Genomic DNA, 22,000 nt, shown 5'->3' with positions numbered 1-22,000 from the left:
TCGCGAAACTTCAACATGTCATAACTTCTTCGTTATAACTCGGATTTCGGCGTTCTTTATATGTACGGAACCCTTGTGACATATACTATAACTTGGTTAAGACCATTTACTCTAAATAACAATATATCAAAAAGTCATTTTTGACGCTTATTGTCTCTAACTTGACTAGCTCGAATCTGCAGGCGTTACACTCCACCTCCGACGACATTCTCATAGTCGTTGAAGGTGCCTTCATTATGCTTCATATTCCCTTAGTTTGTTTTTTTCTCCTCCTAAATAATAAAACATCCGTCGACACCAAACTAGATCTCTTACATCGGCTTCTTCTACTGCCTCGTTTGCTTATGCCTCCTCGTCGAATGGCTCCTGCCTCTAAACTTTCTGCCTTCGCCTTAACTTGCCTCTTCTTCAGATCTATTTTATGAGTTAGTCAGAATAGGCTACGTCCGCCGCAGCTCAAGTTCTCTTTCTTTCTCGCTGCTTTTTTCTGGACTCCTCTACCGCCGACTCGATGATCGTCGTCGCCGTCGTTCCTCTCTTCTTATACAAAGGAACCACTGCTGGCCACCACTTCTTCTTTCTCCTTCTCCAACGAGCAGCTGTTGTTAGTCTTCATCATTAGAGATATGTCACCGTCGTTGTCGATGTATTCATTATATTATGTTTTATGTTTTTGTTTTTTCAGTTTAATCGTCCGATCCCGATCAAACTGCGTGGGGATGTTAGTGATTAGAGTTTAGGCCCAAGCCCTTTAAGGTTTAGATTAGGTATTTTATGTATCCCTATTTATATGAGGTTTAAACTCACTATTTATAGTGAAGCATTTCATTATATAACAAGCGGTTGTCTTTAGCTGCTATCTGCGAGCTGAGTCTTCTCACTATACTATAGGACACTAGGTATCGATTGTACATGTTGTCTTTGTGATTTTTGCTGATGTGCTTGTATGTTGTATGCATGGAGCCGATTTAGGCTCGGATTCATTACGAACTCAGGTTGATACGGACCCGATGGAGCCAATCTGGGCTTGGAGTCAATATGAACCCACGGTTGACACGAACCCGGGGTTGTTACGGACCCAATACAACTTCGTGTTGTTATATACATGTTGTATGTGGTATTTTGGGGAACACACTAACATTTGTGCTTACATTTGTGGATTAAATATTTTGCAGGTTCTTATCAGATTGCGAAGACGAGACTGTACACACGCATCAACTATTTTATGGTTCGAGATTCCACATTGTCTTCTTATAACTCTGATTTTGAATTATGGTTTATGAACAAGTGGTTTGACTTGAATGTAACATTAATAAAAAATGGTGTTTATTCTATTTCAAAAAATAAAAAATTTTACCGTGGTTTTTGGGACGTTACAAGTACTGTAAGACTATACATATGGAGAGAAGGTAGTTAATTAGTTACTTTTGGCGGGAAAAAATGCTAGGAACAAACATGTTGGTTGGTTTTCGCGTAAAAAATGGCAAATAGATATATCAAATATATATTATGCAAGCTTGCACTTCGCACCTTTCGAACTCACAATTTAGCATAAAATGAGCTAAAATTGTGCCGAGTTAATACTAAGCACGCTAATGGCCTTATGGCACTAAAATCAATAACGAGCTTGTTCCAAAAAAAATGTAGTTGGATTCTATAGCTTTTATTTGTACAAAAGTGTTCGACACAAGTAGCTGGAAGCTTTTGAAATATGTAAACTTACATAAAATGGCATATGGATATAAAGTAAAATTAGAATATAATGATAATAAATTAACTTTTATAAACTATAATTATCAAAAGTTAAAAACCATCCAAATTTTAAAAAGCTAGCTTATATGCTACTTTTTGACATACCAAATATGATAACTTAAAAAGCTTGAAGAATAAGCTAGCTTATCAGCTAGTTGTGGCGTGCCAAACAACTTTTTAAAAAGTTGCTTATAAGCTACTTTTTGGCATACCAAACATGACAACTTAAAAAAACTCAAAAAATAAGCTAGCTTATCAGCTAGCTGTGGCGCGCTAAACATAGCCTACGTAGCTTTTTAAAAAGCTAGCTTATAAGCTACTTTTTGGCTTGCTAAGACTGTGTTTCGCGCACACGGCTAGCTCATAAGCTAACTTCTTTTTTGAGCTTTTTAAAATTGTCGTGTTTGGCAAGACAAAATGTAGCTGATAAGGTAGCGTTTTAAAAATCTACTTAGGTTATGTTTGACGCGCCACAGTTAGACAGATAGCTTATTATTCAAGTTTTTTTAAGTTGTCATGTTTGGCAAGCCAAAAAGTAGCTTAAAAACTACTTTTTAAAAAAGCTACATGGACTAGCTTTTCACGAGATTTTTAATTTTTTTTTCAAAATATACCCTTAATAGATTATAAACATCATATTTTTGTAAATGATTTTTTATATCATTTTATATCTTTCAGCTAGCTTATCAACTAGTTTTTACTAAACATCATTTTTTTTATCAACTAGCTTATAAGTTAGCAGCTAGCTTTTCAGCTACCAGCTAGATTTTCAACTAGTATGCCAAACATAACCTTAAAATAGCTTTTCAGGAGCTTTTTAAATTTTTTTTGAATTTATCTTTAATTAATTATAAAAAACATATTCTTTTAATGTCCTTTTATGTCATTTATATATTCCAGCTACCTTATCATCTACTTTTTACCAAACATTATTTTTTATCAGCTATCTTTTTAGTTAGTCTGTCAAACATATCAAACATAGCCTAAACATGACAACTTAAAAACGCTTAAAAATAAAGCTAGTTGTGGCGCACCAAAAACAACTTAAGTAGCTTTTGAAAAAAGCTAGCTTATACAATACTTTTTGGCTTGCCAAACATAACAACTTAAAAAAACTCAAAAATAAGCTAGTTGTCGCGCGCAAAACACAACCTAAGTAGGTTTTTAAAAAAGCTACATTATAAGCTAGCTTATAAGCTATTTTTTGGCTTGCTAAACATGACAATTTAAAAAAGTTCCAAGATAAGCTAGTTGTGGTGCACCAAACACAACCTAAGTAGCTTTTTTAAAAGCTAGCTTATAAGCTACTTTTTAAAATGTCGAACATGACAACTTACAAAAATTCAGAAAATAAGCTAGTTTATCAGCTAGTTGTGGCGTACCAACATAATCTTATAAGTTAGCAGCTAGGTTTTCAGCTAGCAACTAGTACGTCAAACATAACCTTATTTTGGTTCATAAGTTCATATAATGAATATTTATTGTTTTGTTAGATGAGATTAAGGCTATGTTTGGCGTACCAGCTGAAAAGCTAGCTGTTAGCTGAAACGCTAGCTGCTAGCTGAAACGCTAGCTGCTAGCTGAAAAACTAGCTGCTAAATAAAATGCTAGCTGACAGCTAAAAAAGCTAGCTAATAAATAATAACGTTTGGTAAAACTAACTGAAAAGCTAGCTGAAAGATATAAAATGACATAAAAGGGTATTTAAAAGACGTGTTTCTATAATTAATTAAGGGGTATATTTGGAAAATTGTAAAAAAGCTCCTAAAAAGCCACTCTAAGTAGCTTTTTAAAAAGCTAGCTTATAAACTACTTTTTAGTTTGCCAAACATGACAACTTAAAAAAGCTCGAAAAATAAGCTAGCTTATCAGCTAGCTGTGGCGCGCCAAACACAGCCTAAAAAAAATTAAAATCCATTGATGTTGTTTCAGATAAAAACATCATAATTGTTAAATTATATTTATATTTAAATGTATAAGATATATTTTGTTTCAAATAAAGATATCATAATTGTTAAAATATATTTATATTTAATCATATAACATAATTACAAAAATTGTGGATATAATTTATTTATTTTAAAGGGTATTTAAGTCAATTTGCTAAAATCTAAAAGAGCTTTTTGTTAAACGCTAGTTGAAGTAGCTTTTAGATTTGAAGTTTTTTGTTTAACCGAAAAACTAAAAACTCCTGCTGTCGAATGAAGTTTTTTTCTTAAATGCTAGAAGCTCGAACCTCCCAAAAGTTGTGTGTCGAACACGCCCGATACCTTTAAGAACCATGTTACACAGTTACTCTTTTATCTTTCGACATAGCCACAAATGAAACAAAAGACAATGACGTACATGCTACAAATCAAATAAACATTTCCTCTTCTCTCGAAATACACAAACAAGAAGAAAAAACCGAAGAAAAACTTGAGTAACATTAGAGGTGTTATAGGCGGAGAACAAATGAACATTATAGGCGAAGAACAAATGGTTGCATGATCTAAAAAAAGGACAAGACATGCATTTAATTTTGTGACGTTATGCATGTTTCAAAGAGTCTATGGGAATCAACTCACTTTAACCGACAACTAGTAAAGTAAAGCTGACACAGAACACGACAACAATCCTCTTTTACTCTAAGAGTCTATGGGAATCAACTCACTTTAACCGACAACTAGTAAAGCTGACACAGAACACGACAACAATCCTCTTTTACTCTAGACTAGGGGAACATGATAACGAACCAACAGTTAGTGGGCCCCATTCGGAGCCACAAGGGGGAGACCTTATCAGAATCGTGATTGTAAGAAAGTTGATACTGACATTTAATGCGTCAAACAGAATCGTAGCTCCACATTCGAATGAACACGAACAAAAGCATGACTGCCTATCCGTACACCCAAAGCATTCGACGTCCACATAACCTCCATACAATAGGGAGCCGCAAGACGTTAGTTACGACCGACACATTAGTGCCTCGGGAAACATATAAAAGGCAATCATCGAACAACATGTGTCAAACAACCATCAAATATCTAAAATGGAGATGTTGTAATATGCAATGTTTGTTTTTGTCTTAATTCCCAAAATAAACACTTTTTATGCAATGAATTTACTATCTTTTATTAATTTATACAAACAAAGTAAATTTCTTATTAAGTAATTCAGTTATGTTCTAATTTCTACAAATTTCTACATTATGTTCTAATTTCTACAAATTTCTACATTATGTTCTAATTTCTACAAATTTCTACATTATTTTACTAAATTGATTTCATAAATTAGTAAAAGCTAAAACATAATTACATACCATAAAATATATAATTTCATCATTTCTATAGCCTGTCCCTACCACTCCAATTGTTTCTCTTTTAAGATTTAACTTCTCATACACTATCTCCTGTGTCAAACTTGTTATACTACATTTATGAATGTTTAATATAACATGCATAAACACCCAAAAAAAGTAAGAATCCCAGAAGTGTATATGAAATAGGATATTGTATAAAGTTCTATGAAGCAAATAAGACATTTATAAAGATTCATGTAAATGTAGTCAAAGTCTGTAATCAAAATCTAACTTGACAAGTAATTATACTAAACATATGGACCCTTTCCTTATTGTGTATGTAAGTGAAACAGGAGTTCTGAATAGTAAAACATCAGCTCATATTTATTCTATCTAAAAAGGGAAATGTACTTTACTCATTTCTTGATTCTCCGGATTCTTTTAGCCCCCCGTACCTCCAATCTCCCCGCCGGACAACCACATGGTGCTCGGAAAATGAGAACAGTCCGGCCATTTACCGGCGCCATCTTCTTCAACTCCGCTTCCAGCTCCTTATGATCTTGCCCTAATTCCAATGGCTTCACATCGTTATCTGATGATGTTCCCCCTGTCGACAGATACTTAACACACTCTTCTGATTCAAGCTGGATATCAAATTCAACAGCTTTACGAAGCCCTTTACAATTAGGTTTTCCACATTTTCTTGATTTTACTTCGAGTATTTCCCAAGCGGCGATTGTCGCTATTACTCCACTGAACGCTGCTACTACTCCGACGACATACGCGATTGGCGCATCGGAAATTACTTCTTGGATGACGTCGAAAACTAAAGGGAGAATCTCGATGGTTTCACGATATATAATATTGATGTATGGAATGATTAGAAACCCAAGTGCTCCGAGCACCAGAATCAGCATAAGGATATCCAGGGCGGCGAATGGGGATCTGTCGCAAAACGGATGTGATAAAGGGTTAACGGAATCGGAACCGATGTTGTACTTCTTATTGTTCCGAGAGTGATTGTTGTTATTGGTTGTCGGCGTCATGTTCTTGTGTTGTTCGAAAGCTCGGCAAAATTCAATCAAGCTACGACAATCAACCATCGGCAATCTCATATTCTTCCTTCCACGATCTCGTCGCGAATCCCTGCTTGATGAAACCTTATCGTTCTGATCTATCTCGATCTATAAATCTCAAATCCTTACCACCGACTGATAAACAGGTTCCAATCCGAAACTAGATTATTGATTCACCTGGATTGGGCAAATTGATATAGAAATCAACAATAATATGATCTCAAAATTCTCGGAAATCGTCAGGAATTAAGAACGAAGCAAATCAATTTCGATGCGATCAGAAGAGGGATTCAGAGAAGCGCCTGCAATCATAAACAATCCACGCCAATCAGATCAGATTTCAATGAAACTAAATCTGATCAACCAATGAAATTGATCGATGATCAAATGATTGATGAAATTGGGAAAAACAGGAAGAGATCGACCTAAAAATTCGTGCGAGATGGGCCGATTGAAATGGAAGAAGTCAGCGGAGTTGCAGGTAAAAAACTTGAGGATGCGTGAATTACGAGGATAGATCGGGAAGAAAAGCTGCAGAAACGGATATTTCTCCCGCCCCTGTAGTATACCAAAATGGCTAAACTTGCCCTTTTACTATCAATCTACTATATTGATAATTATCATATTTAATACATAATTGTTCTTGCAAAAAAAAGTTCATAACATTTACTATGAGGTTTTTTATATTTTTTATTGTTATATTAACAATTTAATGTCATTAAAGTAGATAACTCATCGTCATTATTAATATTCATTGATCACTGGATATATTATTAGAGTAACACACAATACCCTTGGGACGTTGTCACGGAAAGTCAACGAGTATAGAGAAATATGGTGGTAGAGTGAAGAGGTGCAAGCTAATGTTGGGGCCAAACATGTTCTCTTTAAGGAGTTTTTAGAGTGCAATGAGGATGAGGAAAGAAGCAACACGAAATAAGGTACACGGTGGCAAATCGTGAGGCAAAGAAAGATGTTACTATAGTTAAGGCCATGACATATGAGGAGATTTAGAATAGATTGTTTACAAAGGAAGAGGATAGAAACAAGGAAAATGTACTTAGGAATCATTATGTATATTAAAGACGATAATGGTCAACATCTGGTGTAGAATAAGGATACGAAGTGGAAATGGGTAATTATTTTCATTCTTTATTTAATAAAAGTTCTTTCATTGATATGGATAAGAATGTAGAAGATGTGTTTTGAGGTTATAATAAGGAGTCTCTAAACTAATGAACATGGCCTAGCCTAAGGATTAGCATGAATGATGTAAATAAGGCTTTATGGAAGATATGAAGGAATAAAGCACTTGGTCTAGATTAAATTACTATTAGTGTATGAATATGTTTTGAATTTTAAGGATATAATAGTTAAGTGGATGACTAACCTATTTAACAATATCTTAGAGGTCGTCAAAATGCCTGACACGTGGAGATTTAGTACAGTCATTCCAAATTATAAAAAACAAATGTGAAGCCTAAAGTTGCGAGAACAATAACGGTATTAAGTTACTTTTGGGAGTGAGTGTTGGAGACTAGGTTTCAGCGTATCACGAGTGTTTTAGAAACCAATTTGGTTTCATTCGAGGGAGGTTGACAAACAAGGTGATCCATCTCTTAAGACACTTGTGGAGAAATATATAACGAGAAATAAGGATCTCCATATTATGTTTATCGACTTGGAGAAGGAATACGATAACGTACCCATGAGGTGATTTGGAGAACCTTGGAAGCTAGAGGTGTCCTTTAGAGTTATATTGTGGATATTCAAGATATGTATTGTCGGTTTATGACATATGGTCGAACACTGTTCATGACTTTAAATTATTTTCGATTAAAATTGTATGCCTCATGGTTTTCCCCTCAATTCATGTACATTCACCCTTGAAATTTAACGAGGTGTCTTATGAGATTTAGGAGGTAGTACCTTGATATATGTCTTTGTCTAATGACATTGTGGTATGGCAGAGTCTACGACATAGCTAAATGCACCTTTAGATACCAGGAGACCGACGTTTGAAGTTAAGGGGCTTAGAATCAACTTTATTAAAACATATAACCTTTGGTGTATTATTAGGGGGGTAATGATGAAGCAATACATGTAACTACAATGGATCAAGCTTTTCTCCATATGGAGAGATTCAAGTATTTAACGTTGATGGTCTATAAAGAAGAACGCATGGAAGTAGATGTCACCCATCGTATTAAGGAAGGTTGGTTAAAATAGAGGGCAATCTCGAGAGTCTTAGCCGAGAAAGAAGGATCGTGACAGAAGTAGTAGAAATAAAAATGTTGAGATTGAAGTGTGGTCGAACTTTAATAGATAGGATTGAATGAGGCTGTTAGAAATGTGTTGGCAAATGTGTGTACAAACCTAAAAGTAAGGGGATTTTTGGTTAAGATGGTATGGACATGTCCACAAGATTTGGATCTTTCTTAGGAGATGACCTAATATAGGAAGGTATTGAGGTTTAGCATCAGGGTTGTTGAGTATCATAGGTACCTTATAGGACTTATATGTATGTATTGTTTGTAGCTTTCTTTTGTTACATGCTTTCATATCTGTATATACGTTTTCTAGATTTTTATTGTAGATACCTTAGTTTAGCTAAGATACTTGTATTAAGATGTATTCATTATATTTCACTAATTACATTGACTTACTTCCCCATGTTTTCTTCTTTTTCATGTCCTCAAATTAAATCACTTGTATTGTGATTTACTTATTTTTATGGATTCTATCTACATAAACTTAACGTCTCCCTATTTGACTTATTTACATGTTCATGTTTTGCACTTGTCATAGGTCTTACATGTGAAGCAGTTGATCTACCTCTAGTGGAGACATAACTTATGATATCTACATTCCCTACCATATTTCAATGGGATTCCTGGGATTTCGTTACGTTGTTGTATATTAATAACATTTTCATTTTATCCTTCTTAATTATACTTTATATCTATATATTTATTTATCGACAAACTTATCTAATATACTAAACATACAAAAAATCAATACTTGTATAGAATAACTATATACTTGATAAAAAAAACAAAACAAACATAAAAGATTATGTGTGCTCAAAAACGAAAAATTGTAGAGTACTTTATAAAACATTGCAAATAGGTCGGAATAAATGTTTAAATATCAGAGAAAAAAAAAACTTGTATATTGGAGAAGAATTTGAAGATAGTTTTTTTTATTGATTTGACAAAACAAATAAGCATTAAAGAGGTTAACCATTGTAGATGACCTAAAAAAATTATAATATGCAAATAACATTTGGTTTTAAATAAATCATGCATGTTTAAAAGCATCTTCGTGCAACCATTATATCCAATTTTCATCTATTTTTTATTTCATACATCTTCATTCAACTTCATTTTGGGATAAATGAATATTATTATTCTAAATATGAAGTAGTACTATTCATTTGTACTAAAATAAAATTAAACTTGGATTGTCAAGTTTAGTCCCTCTCATTTTAGATTTATATATTTATAGTCTAATTTAATTTAGCAATTTTAAACAATATGTAATAACTAATATTTGTAATTATCTTCTTATATATTAAATGATATTAATTTATAAAATGAAGTTTAAGCATTATGTATGGAAGCTAAAAAAAACAAAGATACTTTTTTAGACAAATTAATACACGGTAAGATGGTAAGATGATTCTTATAAATATATGATAATCTAATCTATAAAGTTATTATATTAAAAATAAACAGTACATATTTCTTAAAAACTAATAATTAAGTGTTATTGACGATTTATATAAATTACAGAAAAGAATATAATAGATATATCATATTTCTTTGATGTAAAAAATGGTGTAGAAATATAGTTGAAGATGAAACAATATTAACTTTATTTTTTATTTTATTTTATTGTTAAAAAATAAATATGGATCGAAGATGGTCTGAATATAATTTTTTTTAACTATTTACATCTAAGCTTGTTAAATTTCTTTCAAAATTATGTTTATAACTAGGATGATATTTCATTAGTTTTGTAAATTTTGTATTAGGTAACCACCATTTTTGTAATTTTTTAAACACATAAATTGTTTCTGTTAAAAAACATATGCATAGCGACCTTTTCTGTAAAGTATAGGGATGGTTTTTGTAATTTATTTTCTACACAGACACTAAAGTCGTCAACATACAAAAGTCTTAAATATATGTACAGTTTTTGCAAAATAAAATTCTACATACGGACATTTTCTGTAATTTATAGCGACAGTTTCTATAACTTATTGTGTATACAAGGACCAAATCTGCAAAGATAAAAGTTTTATGACCAAAATAAACATTCCAAACAAAGAAGGATAAAAGGTGTCAATATTCTAAACTTGTTGTGGTCAATGTGTGAAATAAAAAACTTTTATTTGTGGTCAAAGTGTAAAATAAAAGAAATTTGTAACCAAAATATAAACCACAAAAATATATTATTCTTTGTTATAATATATAGTATAATTAGCTTTGTATTACATTATCCCCAAACAAAAATACATATCAAGTTCAATTCTTTCTATAGAGAGTATGAAGTTTTGTTTGATATATTATCTCAAAATCAAATGTAGTATCGAGTTAACTATATAAAAATTCTATAATACAATCTTAGCCAGTGTTTTAAAAATCGGTTCGAACCAATCAGTCGAACTAGTCAGATTGGGAACCAAGAACGAGAGCGGTTCAACAAAAATTGATTTTATATCAATTTCTTGACCATATTGAACTAGACGGTTTCCTCGAAAATAGTTGAACGAGTGTGATATAGAACCGATAAAAAGTTGTTTGAACCGGTTTATTGGACTTTGATAGTCATATTTCGCTTAGCCCATTAAATAAACAACCAGTTTCCAAAACAAACTGAATAGCAAGATCTATCAGGATATCCAAAGTGTACATGACTCGAATGACGACGCACACCAATGGCAAATGTAGGAAGATTTTTTGATTTATATATATATAGGTATGTAGGAATATAGAAAATACATAAAAATTATGAAAATTGGATCGAACCGGAAACCGGTCATCATAACGGTTCAACTAAAAATATTGTTTTTAAATCATTGGTCTTATCCTTGTTCCATAAACAAGACCCCGTATAAAATGTATGGTTATGCTTGAATCTAATACATTTATGGTAACAAAGAATATAATGGTGGATCAGGTGTTAAATAAGTTAGGAAAATTTTAAAATGCTTAAAAGAAATTGAAAAACTAGGCGTACAACGAGTGATAGTGGATGGGTGAGGCTTTCAAATCTAACGAATGTTACGACTTTATTATTATTATTATTACTAGATGAATTCTTCATGCGTTGAGCAAATTAATATTATACAGTTATTTATATTAACTACAACGTTATGTTATAAGTTTTTGAACAATATGATAAGATAAACATATATGGTAATTAAATTTTGCAATACAATTCTTGATTTAGTGATGCTTTAACTATTGTTATGATTAACTAATTTAAAAATTATTTATTTGATTGAACATTATTTTTGTAACGCTTGATTTTCCGGTATGATTTTATTCCAAGTATTATGTTTTCTATTGGGACATGGCGTGTTGGAGCCTCAACACAGTGTCAAGATGTCCTTGGCCGCAGAGTTTAATGAACCAACACGGCGTGTTGGCAGCTGGGATGGAAACCCTAATTTTTAGGGTGTTGCACCCTATTTAAAGGTCTTAAGTCTCCTTGATCGGCCTTTTTACCAGCCTCCATTGTTATCTAAAACCCTAAATCGAGTTTTGAGCTTTCCTTGGTGGTGATCTTGAAGTTTTGAGTGGATTTTGTGGATTTTGTGTACTCATTTGAAGGAGCTTTAGAGTTTGAAGGTGCCTAGCGTGGAGGGAATGACATAGATCCAAAATCTCACCACTTGTTGTAGTCTCTTGGAGGTATCAAATTCATACCTTGCTTTGTTGTTGTTTAGATCTCCTCTTATGGTGTTTTTTTTATGATTTTTGGGCTCATGGATGGATTGACTTAGGAGTTAAGTGTTTCATGGGTTGTCCTGTTAGATCCGACCATTTTGTGGCCTCCTTTGGCTTAAAGTTGCAAGCTTTATAAGGTCCTTGGTCTCATTCATGCATTAACTCCTTTATTAAGCCCTTCTTGAGCTTTAGGGTTTCTTTTTGGCATCCATGAACGTAAAGTTGACAACTTTATGTGGTTTTCCATCTATTGGGTGCCAAATATGCATTTGGAGGTATGCCTTTGAAGATTAAGAGCTTAATGGGTTAAGCCCTCACTCTAATGAGCCTAGGGTTTGGGGTTTGACCCATTTTAGTGGTTCCTAGGGGTAAAGTTGGAAACTTTACCCTTCTAGATATCATTTTGGTTGAGCTCCGAGCTTTGGAGCTCTTAGATTCGATAAAGACAGCTTAATGTATTAAGTTGATGGATTTCTGGCGAACACGGCGTGTTTTTTGGTAAACATGGCGTGTTGGCTTGGTTTTTCCCGACTTTGCAGTTGATGGAGAAACACGACGTGTTGAAGGACGACACGACGTGTTGGGTCAACTCGGGCCGTTGACCTTGACCTTTGACTTTTGTCTTTGACCAAGTTTGACCTATAAGGGGTATTGGGGGCATTTTGAGTTGTAGTTAAGGAATTGTTTCTATTTATGGGTTAAGTAGAGCTAATATTCGAAGTTGGGACCTATTCAACTATCGTTCAGCATTCGAGGTGAGTTTTCCTCACCGGGTTTAGCGGGTCTAAGGCACCAAGACTGACCCTTGTTGATTATGTGATATACTTATTGTCTGTCTGATACTTGTATGTGTTTTTATATGTAGGCTTGTTGGGCGGGGTCCGTATCTCTTTGGGCGGGATCCGTGTTGTGAGTGTGGGCGGGGCCCGTTATGCGAGTGTGGAGGGGGCCCGTATCTCTTTGGGCGGGGCATGTGATATGTCTGGTATGCGGTATCTTGGGAACTCACTAAGCTTTGTGGTTACAGATTTTAGTTTGTGTTTCAGGTACTTCCGGTTCCAATGGGGAAAAGCTCGGGTTGACTGCATCACACACACCATTGGGATTCTGCATTTGATATTTACTCTGAGTTTGATAACGTTTGATACATTGGTTTTGTTGAGATGTATGGCTAATATATGAAAATACTATTTTATCTATTATGAAAATAAAATTTTTGGGACCATATTTTTGGATGTTACAATTTTTAACTATTGTTATGATTAACTAATTAAAAAACTTATTTTAAAACATTTATAATAAATGGCTCATGAACGTTTTTGACAAATATTAAGTAAATAAAAAATCATTTTCCTAACTTAGATCATATTTAATGGTAGTTTTTTTTTATAAATTATTATTATTATATCAAACACTCAATAACATTGATAACTTAATCTAATATATTATATACACAAAATAAAATTCAATATTATATAGAAACAATGTATAAAAAGCATTTTTAATTCAATAAAAATGACGTATCAAATAATTTTAAAATCATAAATCAAAAAAGTATTTTATAAAACATATCAAATATGTAATACAATCAATAAAATTAATCATATTTATGTGCAAGAAATTATATTGCACAATCATCGAAATATGGATTTTTCAAAAAACCGTTTTATAATTAAAAATTTGGAAATCAACGTTATGATGTGGAAATATTTCAAAGTACAACTCTTAAAAATATAGTAATGAAAAGAATTAATCCATCAAAATAATAGTCACGACAATGACAAAGAAAAAAAAACAACAACAATAACATTCATAGAAACTCCTTACCTTTTTTATTCAATAATTAAAATATATATCTTTAACTATATTGATATAATGAATATTTATTAATTGCATTTAAGTTTTATTTTAATGTTTTAACTTTTCAATTTCCAATTAAATGTTATTTAGAATTAAACCACTACAATTAAAGAGGCTTTTTCATTTATAGTACTTAATTGATAGTTATGAGCCTTAATTAAATAAGATTAAAATATTTAAATTGTGTTTAGTAAATTATATAATAATATAACCATCTCATGTCTAGACCAAATATTATACCAAAAACATCCAAACCAATTATTAAAAAACTAAATTATGTGCATGTATTATTTTGTGTGTATTTATTTACATTAGAGTGTATGTTATTGTTGCTCTAAAAACATATTAATCAAATATATAATACAAAGTTATATATTTAAAACAACATTTTCATAACTATCTAATAAAATTATTCATATTTATATGTATTAAATTACAAAAAAAATGTTTGAAAGATTCAATTTTTCAAAGCACAACTCTTAAAAAGATAAGAATTAAAAGAATTATGCCATTAAAATAGAAGTCACGATAGTGACAAAAAAAAACAATAATAATATCCATAGAAATCTATACCTTTCTATTCAATATCCACAAAAAAAACCCGTAAAGAAATGAATTAGGATATTTATAATTTCATTAATGTGAACATAATCCATCAAAATTCAATTCATGATCTCATTTTTATTTCAAAAACAGACTTCAAACATATCTACTCTAATAAATGAATGTTTTTTTTGCCACTTGTCACACTCTCATTCAATTTGCCAAATATCATTTTTTGGTTATTTTGAATTATTTTTTTTCCACATGTCATTTTATAGGTTTTTCTATTTAAATAAATTCTACATAATATTTTAATATAATAATTACAATAAATATAGTAATAAATTAATATCAATTTCATTAATGGACTTACCTTCTTATTTCAAAAATCCCAAATTAAAGCTCATTACTTTATTTTGTTTATTTATTTAAATTTAAAAGATAAAAAAATCAATTTTAATAATTCATTATTTTTCTTATTTTCTTAAATATTTAGACCTTTATATATTTTTTTTTAATTAACTCATGTAATACATGGGTCTTACACCTAGTTAATATGAAAAGAACTCATCAAAACCTAACTCTTGTTTGAACACATTTCAAAAACATCAAAATTCACAACACTTATTTTAGCTCTAAATATGCAAATCTGTATCTAAAAAAATCTCGTTGTTTCTATCTTTTTTTTCTTACACAAACACATTTTCAACACATAACACATCAAAATTGAAAACACTTTTCTTTTGGCTCTAAATGTATAACCTTGAGGCAATTCTCATCATCTCTAAATACCAAAAACTTTTGGATTGGATCTTATACATAACAAACTTTTGATGGAATTTTAAGAAAATATAAGGAAAAAATGAAAAGAATAAAATAAACCTATTTACAATTTATTCATTCTCATTCACTCTAGATAAAGGAATAGAAAAGAAAAGATAAAAAAAATGTATGAAGAGAACTCATCAAAATATAACTCTTGTTTAAATACACTTGAAAAACATCAAAATTCACAACACTTTTTTTAGCTCTAAATATACAAACCATCACCTAAAAAATTCTCGTTGTTTCTATCTTCTTTTTTCTTATACAAACACACTTTCAACACATAACACATCAAAATTGACAACACTTTTCTTTTGGCTCTAAATGTACAACTTTGAGACAATTTTTCATCATCTCTAATTATCAAAAACTTTTGGATTGGATCTTGTACACAACAAACTTCTTATGGAAAGTTCATACATTTTAGCGGTGCCAAAGCTAGCCAAAAAAATCTTGAATACGAAGATGTTAGAGGAAGGTTAACTTAATCAACTGCATGCTCAGTGAAATTCACTTTCACTGAAGTCGATATTGTCGTGTGGGCATGTGATGGTGACCGTGCTCCCAGACTGGATGGTTTAATGTTTCATTTTATTAAAAAATATTGGGATATGGTGAAGAATGAGGTTTGTGATTTTATTCAAGAATTTTTCCATTCTAGTACGATTCCTCAAGGGTGAAACTATTCTTTTGTTACTATCATTCTAAAAAAAAGACAATCATATATTTATAAAATATTATAGACCAATAAGTCATATAGGGGTACAATACAAAATTATCGCTAAGCTTTTAACGAATTAGTTAGCTCAAGTTGTGAATGGTGTTGTTAGTTGTTAACAGTCATCCTTCATTAAAGATAGATAAATTTTAGATGACCCTCTGTTGCTAAATGAGATCATAGAGTGGTGTAAAAAGAAAAAAAAGTTGATTTGTAAAGTGGACTTTGAAAAAGGCGTATGAGCCGTTTAGTTTAGGGGTATATGATTAAGATCTTGGAGTTCATGGGGTTCGCCCAGAGGTAGATATCTTAGATTACTGCTTGTTTAATGTCTCCCCACTCATTAGTCTCAATTAACGGTAGTTCGACATTTCAGTTTCAATATGTCCTTACATAAGGAAACCCGTTAGCTCCGTTTGTATTTATTATTTCTATGGAGGGCCTCCATGTAATAATGAAAGATATGTTTTTACAATTGTTATTTCATGATGCATATATTGATGATGGTGGTTTGCATGTATCTCATCTTTGTTATGCAGATGGCGAGCTTTTCATAAGGGTGTGAAATAAAGATAATGTCAGGAAGTTGGTTGTGTAAATAATGTCAGGAAGTTGGTTGTGTAAATATGTATCAGTTATCTAGTTGTGACATTTGTAACTAGATAACTCATCTTCTGTTCCTGTTAATTGGTAACACTTCATCCTTATCATTGATGCTAATTCTTTTTTTAGGTGAAGGTGGTTGAAGTCATTCATGGGGAGAATGGTTGCTTGGATGGTGGCAAGCCAAAGGTTTTGATTGTTTGGGCTAATATGGTGTAGTCTTATAATCGTCTCGATGAGAAAGGCGATGCATTATATTCTTATTCACAAAAGAGGACAGGGGATGGTTTTTCCACTCAATTTTAAGATGAGGTGTGGATGGGGTGTAACATCCTAAAAATACAAGATAAAAATTTTGTTTTTAAGTCAACCAAAACCATAAAAAGTATAACAAGGTGGAAAAATAATTATCTTAGTACAATTCTAAAATCATAAATACTAGACACTGGTAGATGCGATGTGATCATGCCGGGCCCTTCCCTTTTGAACTGGAAGTACCGGAAAAATATTTCAACATAAATCGTAAGCACAAAGCTTAGTGAGTTCTCTAAAATACCACATACCATACATACACATCACATATACATATCATACATACATATCAGTCTAAAGCTGTAACGGGTCTATATCACGTATGAGTCCCTTCTGACTCTCTGAGTCCCTTCCGACTCCATGAGTCCCTTCTGACTCTCTAAGTCCCTTCCGACTCTTTGAGTCCCTTTCGACTTCCTCAATATCTTTCAACCGGTACGGGTGTATTTCACCCCTACAGCTAAGCATATAGTCATACTAGCAAGAGTCACAAAGACAACAAACACATACAAGCATATCAGTAAGTGTCACGAAGACAATTATTATCATACAACATAATCCAGTGGCCCGACATTGGTTCCTTCGACCCACAAGTACAGTGAGGAGACTCACCTCAATCTGATGATAACAAATCACACACTCGAGCTATTGCCACCACGGCTACTCACACTGAACATATCCAAAATCAACCCTAATTAATAATCAGGGTAATCACCCATAATCATAGGTCCAAATAATATTCTATCTTACCAAGGGTAAAAGACCATTTTACCCTTCCCAAACTTGACCTAACTAATCATTGCCCAAAACCCATAATGACCCAAGGCCCTAAAATTGCCTAAAAGGACTTCTGGGAGTACGCCATGCGTACCCCCTATTACGCACTGTGTATTGGGCTTCAATAGAAGGGGGACTCGGGCTGAACCCGTTACGCCCTGCGTACCAAGAGGGTAGCCACGACGTACTCATCTGTTGCCCAAAACTCGTTATTAAGCTCTTAATGCTTAAAGACTATATGTCTAACACATAGATCTTACACTTGAGAATGTCTTAATTGATAAAGTCGACAACTTTAAGCTTTTACGTGGCTTAATAGAGCCCAAAACCAAACCCTAGGTTCATAACTTCACTAAAGGACCAATAATTCATGCATAGGTGGACTATAACCTTCAAGATTCAATTTTTATGACTTAATAATCTCAAAAATGGCTAGAAATGATGCTCAAGGGTTCTGGAGTAGCTCATACTCACAATATCCAAAGCCATGGGACCAAAGCATGCCAAAACATAACCTAAATCTAGATCTAAACTAAGGAGCCATAAAGTTTAGAGCTTTATACCTCCATAAGATGCTAGATGAAAAAACAAGTCTGGATCCACAAGCTCTAAGCTTCCCAACACCTCTCCAATGGACTCCTTCTTTTTTAATATGCACCAAAACACATAAAGTATCACTCTAAGAGCTCAAGAACCTCACAAGGTGGTTAGGGTTTCGAATGACAGGAAAATGGAGAGTGGAGGCTGGTTATGAAGAGGCCTTGAGGGTCTTAAGGTGTTTAAATAGGGTCCAAACCCTAAAAATTTGGGTTTGAGAGCTGCATGAGTATGCCCTGCATACTCGAAGGAATCCATGATCCACATTAAATGACCTACACCCGACGTACTCATCGAGTACGCCCTGCGTAGGGACCAATTTTGCAAATAAATTTATAATTTAAGTCTTTATGAAAAATTGATGGGAATTGTCAAGTCCACCAAGCAAATTACACCCTTTGATTTCTAAATAAACGTAATATAATGGTAAAAAGGGGTATCGATCCTCGGGGAAATGGTTGTATTCAATCACCAATGCAATCTAAAAGAACTATTGTAAATAAACTAACTAACTACAATTAAACTAAAAGGGGGGGGGGGTGTTATGATTGCTTGAAAACTAAAATACTTGAATAACTAAAAACCTTGCAATTAAGCAAGTTGATGAGATGCTCAAAGGTTGGGAATAATTGGTTAACTAAGGCAATTCAACACAATGAACATTTGTGTGTTTATCATTAGGATCTAATACAAAGCTTATCCTTCATCCCAAATTGGTTATAGCAATCATGAAGCATGATATGCCAAGATTCCTCATAGGTAGTATGGAGGTTGGGGAAGCCCACAATACACCTTCTTAATTAAGATCAAGGGTCAATTGAAGTAATTAATCCCAAGAAATCAATTAGCCTTAAGAATGAAGGAATCCCCAATTCCTAGAGGATGTCAAATGCTTACACATCCATAAAGGAGCTATGATTCATAAGCTAGAGATGATTTCTACCATCGTAAAGCCTTTGTTCTAGATAAATTCAATGATCCAATGCAAAATCAATGAAACAAATCAACCATTGCTCAATCAAATACTAAGCTCATGATCAAAGCATCAAATAAGCATAAGAATTGTAAACTAGAATCATAAACATGGAATAAATTGATAATCAACATAAATCCTTCAAAACCCACAAACATTCATTGGTTTTCAGCCAAAGTCAACCAAATAAGAGTATTAGCCACTCATGGCAACAAAGTAACAAGAACAATAATTAATTTGCATCAAGAATCTACCTAAGACTTGAAAAGATGAAAGAAATTGAGTATTTTGCTCTCCAAATCGTCACTTGCAGGTCTCCAATGGTGGAAAATTCGTGAATGAGCCTCTAGATCTGATCCCCTTGAGTTATTGTGAACCAAATGACCAAAATACCCAAACTGGGCAGTTGTGCGGGTACCCGCGCAGCCAAAATTCCACCCGCGCAAATGCTGCTGGAATGCTATTGGTCCACCATTCCACTACTCCACCCTTCCACTACCAAAGATTCCTTTGGTCCCCCCCTTGTCCATGTAATTTGAATCCACCAATCATCATTTAGCCACTAAATGGATGCGCCAAGCCCAAAATTAGAAATTTATGATCCATCTTCACAAGCCCAAATAATCCAAGCCAATAACTTTCAAAGCCCAATTCTTCTTCTTTGATTCCGCCAAGCCCAATAATGCTTCGGGAGCCCACTAAGCCGTCTTCACTCTAATCCACAATCACAAAAAGCTCCAAAACCCTGCAAAATTCCTCATGCAACATAACAAGCCCCCGATACGATCCATGATAAAGAAAATAAAGAATATACAATGCAATACTAATAAAAAGAGCTAAAAATCTAAGATAAACTAATAAAAATAAGGAAATAAAATAAGCTATCAAATCACCCCAAGCTTAAACCTAACTTGTCCTCAAGTTAGAACAAGACTAAAATGAGCTCGGGATGAGCTAAACTTAAAAAGAGAAAAAGAAAGATACCATAGAACTTGGTCAACATCAGTCAACATGGTCAGAATTAGTCCTTCATGGACCCTATGCATCTTCAAAATGTTCCCCGCTTTAGAGCCATAAACCACATTCTCAACCACTTGATGGGCGAATAGATCACGGTTGGATGCAGTCGCGGTGTGCAAGACAAAGGAAACAGAGATGCGCCCAGTGGGGGCACTTTAAATCACCAATGCAGACCATAGTGCACGAAGGAAAGGCACCTCTTCACACACTATGATTCCTACATTTGTCAGGCTAAAGTGTATAGTACGAAATAGGGTTTTGCAGCACGGCCTCCGGGCAAACATCCGGTTTTAGAGGCTTCTCTCTTGTACTGTCCTTTACAGTTTACCATCTCATCGTCGGGGTCCTTTACAGTTTACCATCTCATCGTCGGGGTCTTTTCTAAGGAATTTCACCATGTAGCATAGGATGGAGGCTAACATGAACACCTAATGATCATTGACAATGTGCCAAGATCAACTAAAAAGGGGTGGGGAATGACTCAAAAATGGGTGTTACCGAAAAGACTTGGTCCCAAAAGATGTGAATTGGGGGACCCACTTCAAAGTTCATCAAGCACCTCAATGCAAGGTGTGATAAACAAAATCCATCTAACTATCTACTCTAAACTCCTAAAAAAAAACTTATCTTAAAAAGGTGGTGAAAATCTAACTAAGCAGGGCTCGGACGAGACTCGGGAGTACTAAAGGGTACTCCCTCCAAAACCAAGATGTGAGTCTTCAATATCTTCAATGTACCTTACCGGGCTAATATTTGCTCGCACACATCGGTTTGACCAACCACATCCCTCCGCACCTAGACCCAATCAAGCTACCTGCATCTGACCCCCACACAAGCGGTCTTAAAATGGTCCATGAGGCTCAAAACGTGTCCCACTTATCAAATACAAGGAATTCCATATCAAGACCCGGGACCAATCTATGATTCAATACTTATGACTCGGTGCTCTGGTACCTGTAGGGATGAGAAGACAAGAGAGAACAAAAATGCATGAACTTAAACTAGAATGCATCTAAAAAGTATGAAAATTAGAAAAGAAAGAAACAAAATATGAATTTTTTTTTTTTTTTTTGAAATTTTTATGCAATTTTTTTATGAATGACCTAAATGACTTACTCTAAATGCAACAATATACAACCTAAATGCAATAAAAAAAATAAAATATAAGAATACCTCACCCCAAGCTTAAAATTAAGCATTGTCCTCAATGCTTAGGATGAGAGTAAGGAAGGATCATACCGGGATCAAGATGGAGGAGGCCCGCGAGGACGGTATGGAAGCAACACATGGGTCGCATAATGATGCTTGGATGGAGTTCTTGGCCGCCTAAATACACATGGTTGAAAGCTTGGTCGCACAAAGGACACATATGAAATGGCTCGAAATTTTCTTATGAAATGACATATTTGCGCGGGTACCCTTGCAAACTTTGCGCGGGTAGGGGGCAGCCGCGCGCACACATCAGAATACATCCCATGTTGGGGTAATTTTCGAGCTCGGATTTGCGCGACTAGGGTTGGGTCGCGCAAGGGTTGAGCGGGTGGCAGTCGGTCGCGCAAACATTTACGCGGGTGAGGAACCGGCCGCGCGTATACATCAGAATGCATCCCATGTGGGGGTAATTTGGAACTCGGAATCTGCGCGGCTGGAGGCCGGTCGCGCAAAGTCTGCGCGGGCACCCGCGCAAATTTCAAATTTTAGCATTTT

The 22,000-nt window shown here is 33.8% G+C and overlaps 1 protein-coding gene across 1 annotated transcript; it reads right to left on the bottom strand.

The window, feature by feature from the left end:
• Window positions 1-5,294: 5,294 nt before the first annotated feature.
• LOC145157963 (uncharacterized) lies at window positions 5,295-6,677 on the bottom strand. Its single transcript, XM_079076935.1, has 2 exons — window positions 6,534-6,677; window positions 5,295-6,410 (listed from the first exon to the last, which is right to left on the bottom strand). The coding sequence occupies exon 2, from the start codon at window positions 6,145-6,147 to the stop codon at window positions 5,449-5,451; it is 699 nt and encodes a 232-aa protein (XP_078933061.1). The 5' UTR covers window positions 6,148-6,410; window positions 6,534-6,677; the 3' UTR covers window positions 5,295-5,448.
• Between the last annotated feature and the right edge of the window lie 15,323 nt (window positions 6,678-22,000).

This window comes from Lactuca virosa, chromosome 1 (genome assembly GCF_052849685.1).
Source record: "Lactuca virosa cultivar CGN04683 chromosome 1, Lactuca_virosa_CGN04683_v6, whole genome shotgun sequence".
Lineage (NCBI taxonomy): Eukaryota > Viridiplantae > Streptophyta > Magnoliopsida > Asterales > Asteraceae > Lactuca > Lactuca virosa.
This window is presented reverse-complemented; position numbering and strand designations above follow the sequence as displayed.

Excerpts from the sequence above, each read along its gene's own strand:
- LOC145157963 (XM_079076935.1), bottom strand. The coding sequence starts at position 6,147 with ATGAGATTGCCGATGGTTGATTGTCGTAGCTTGATTGAATTTTGCCGA.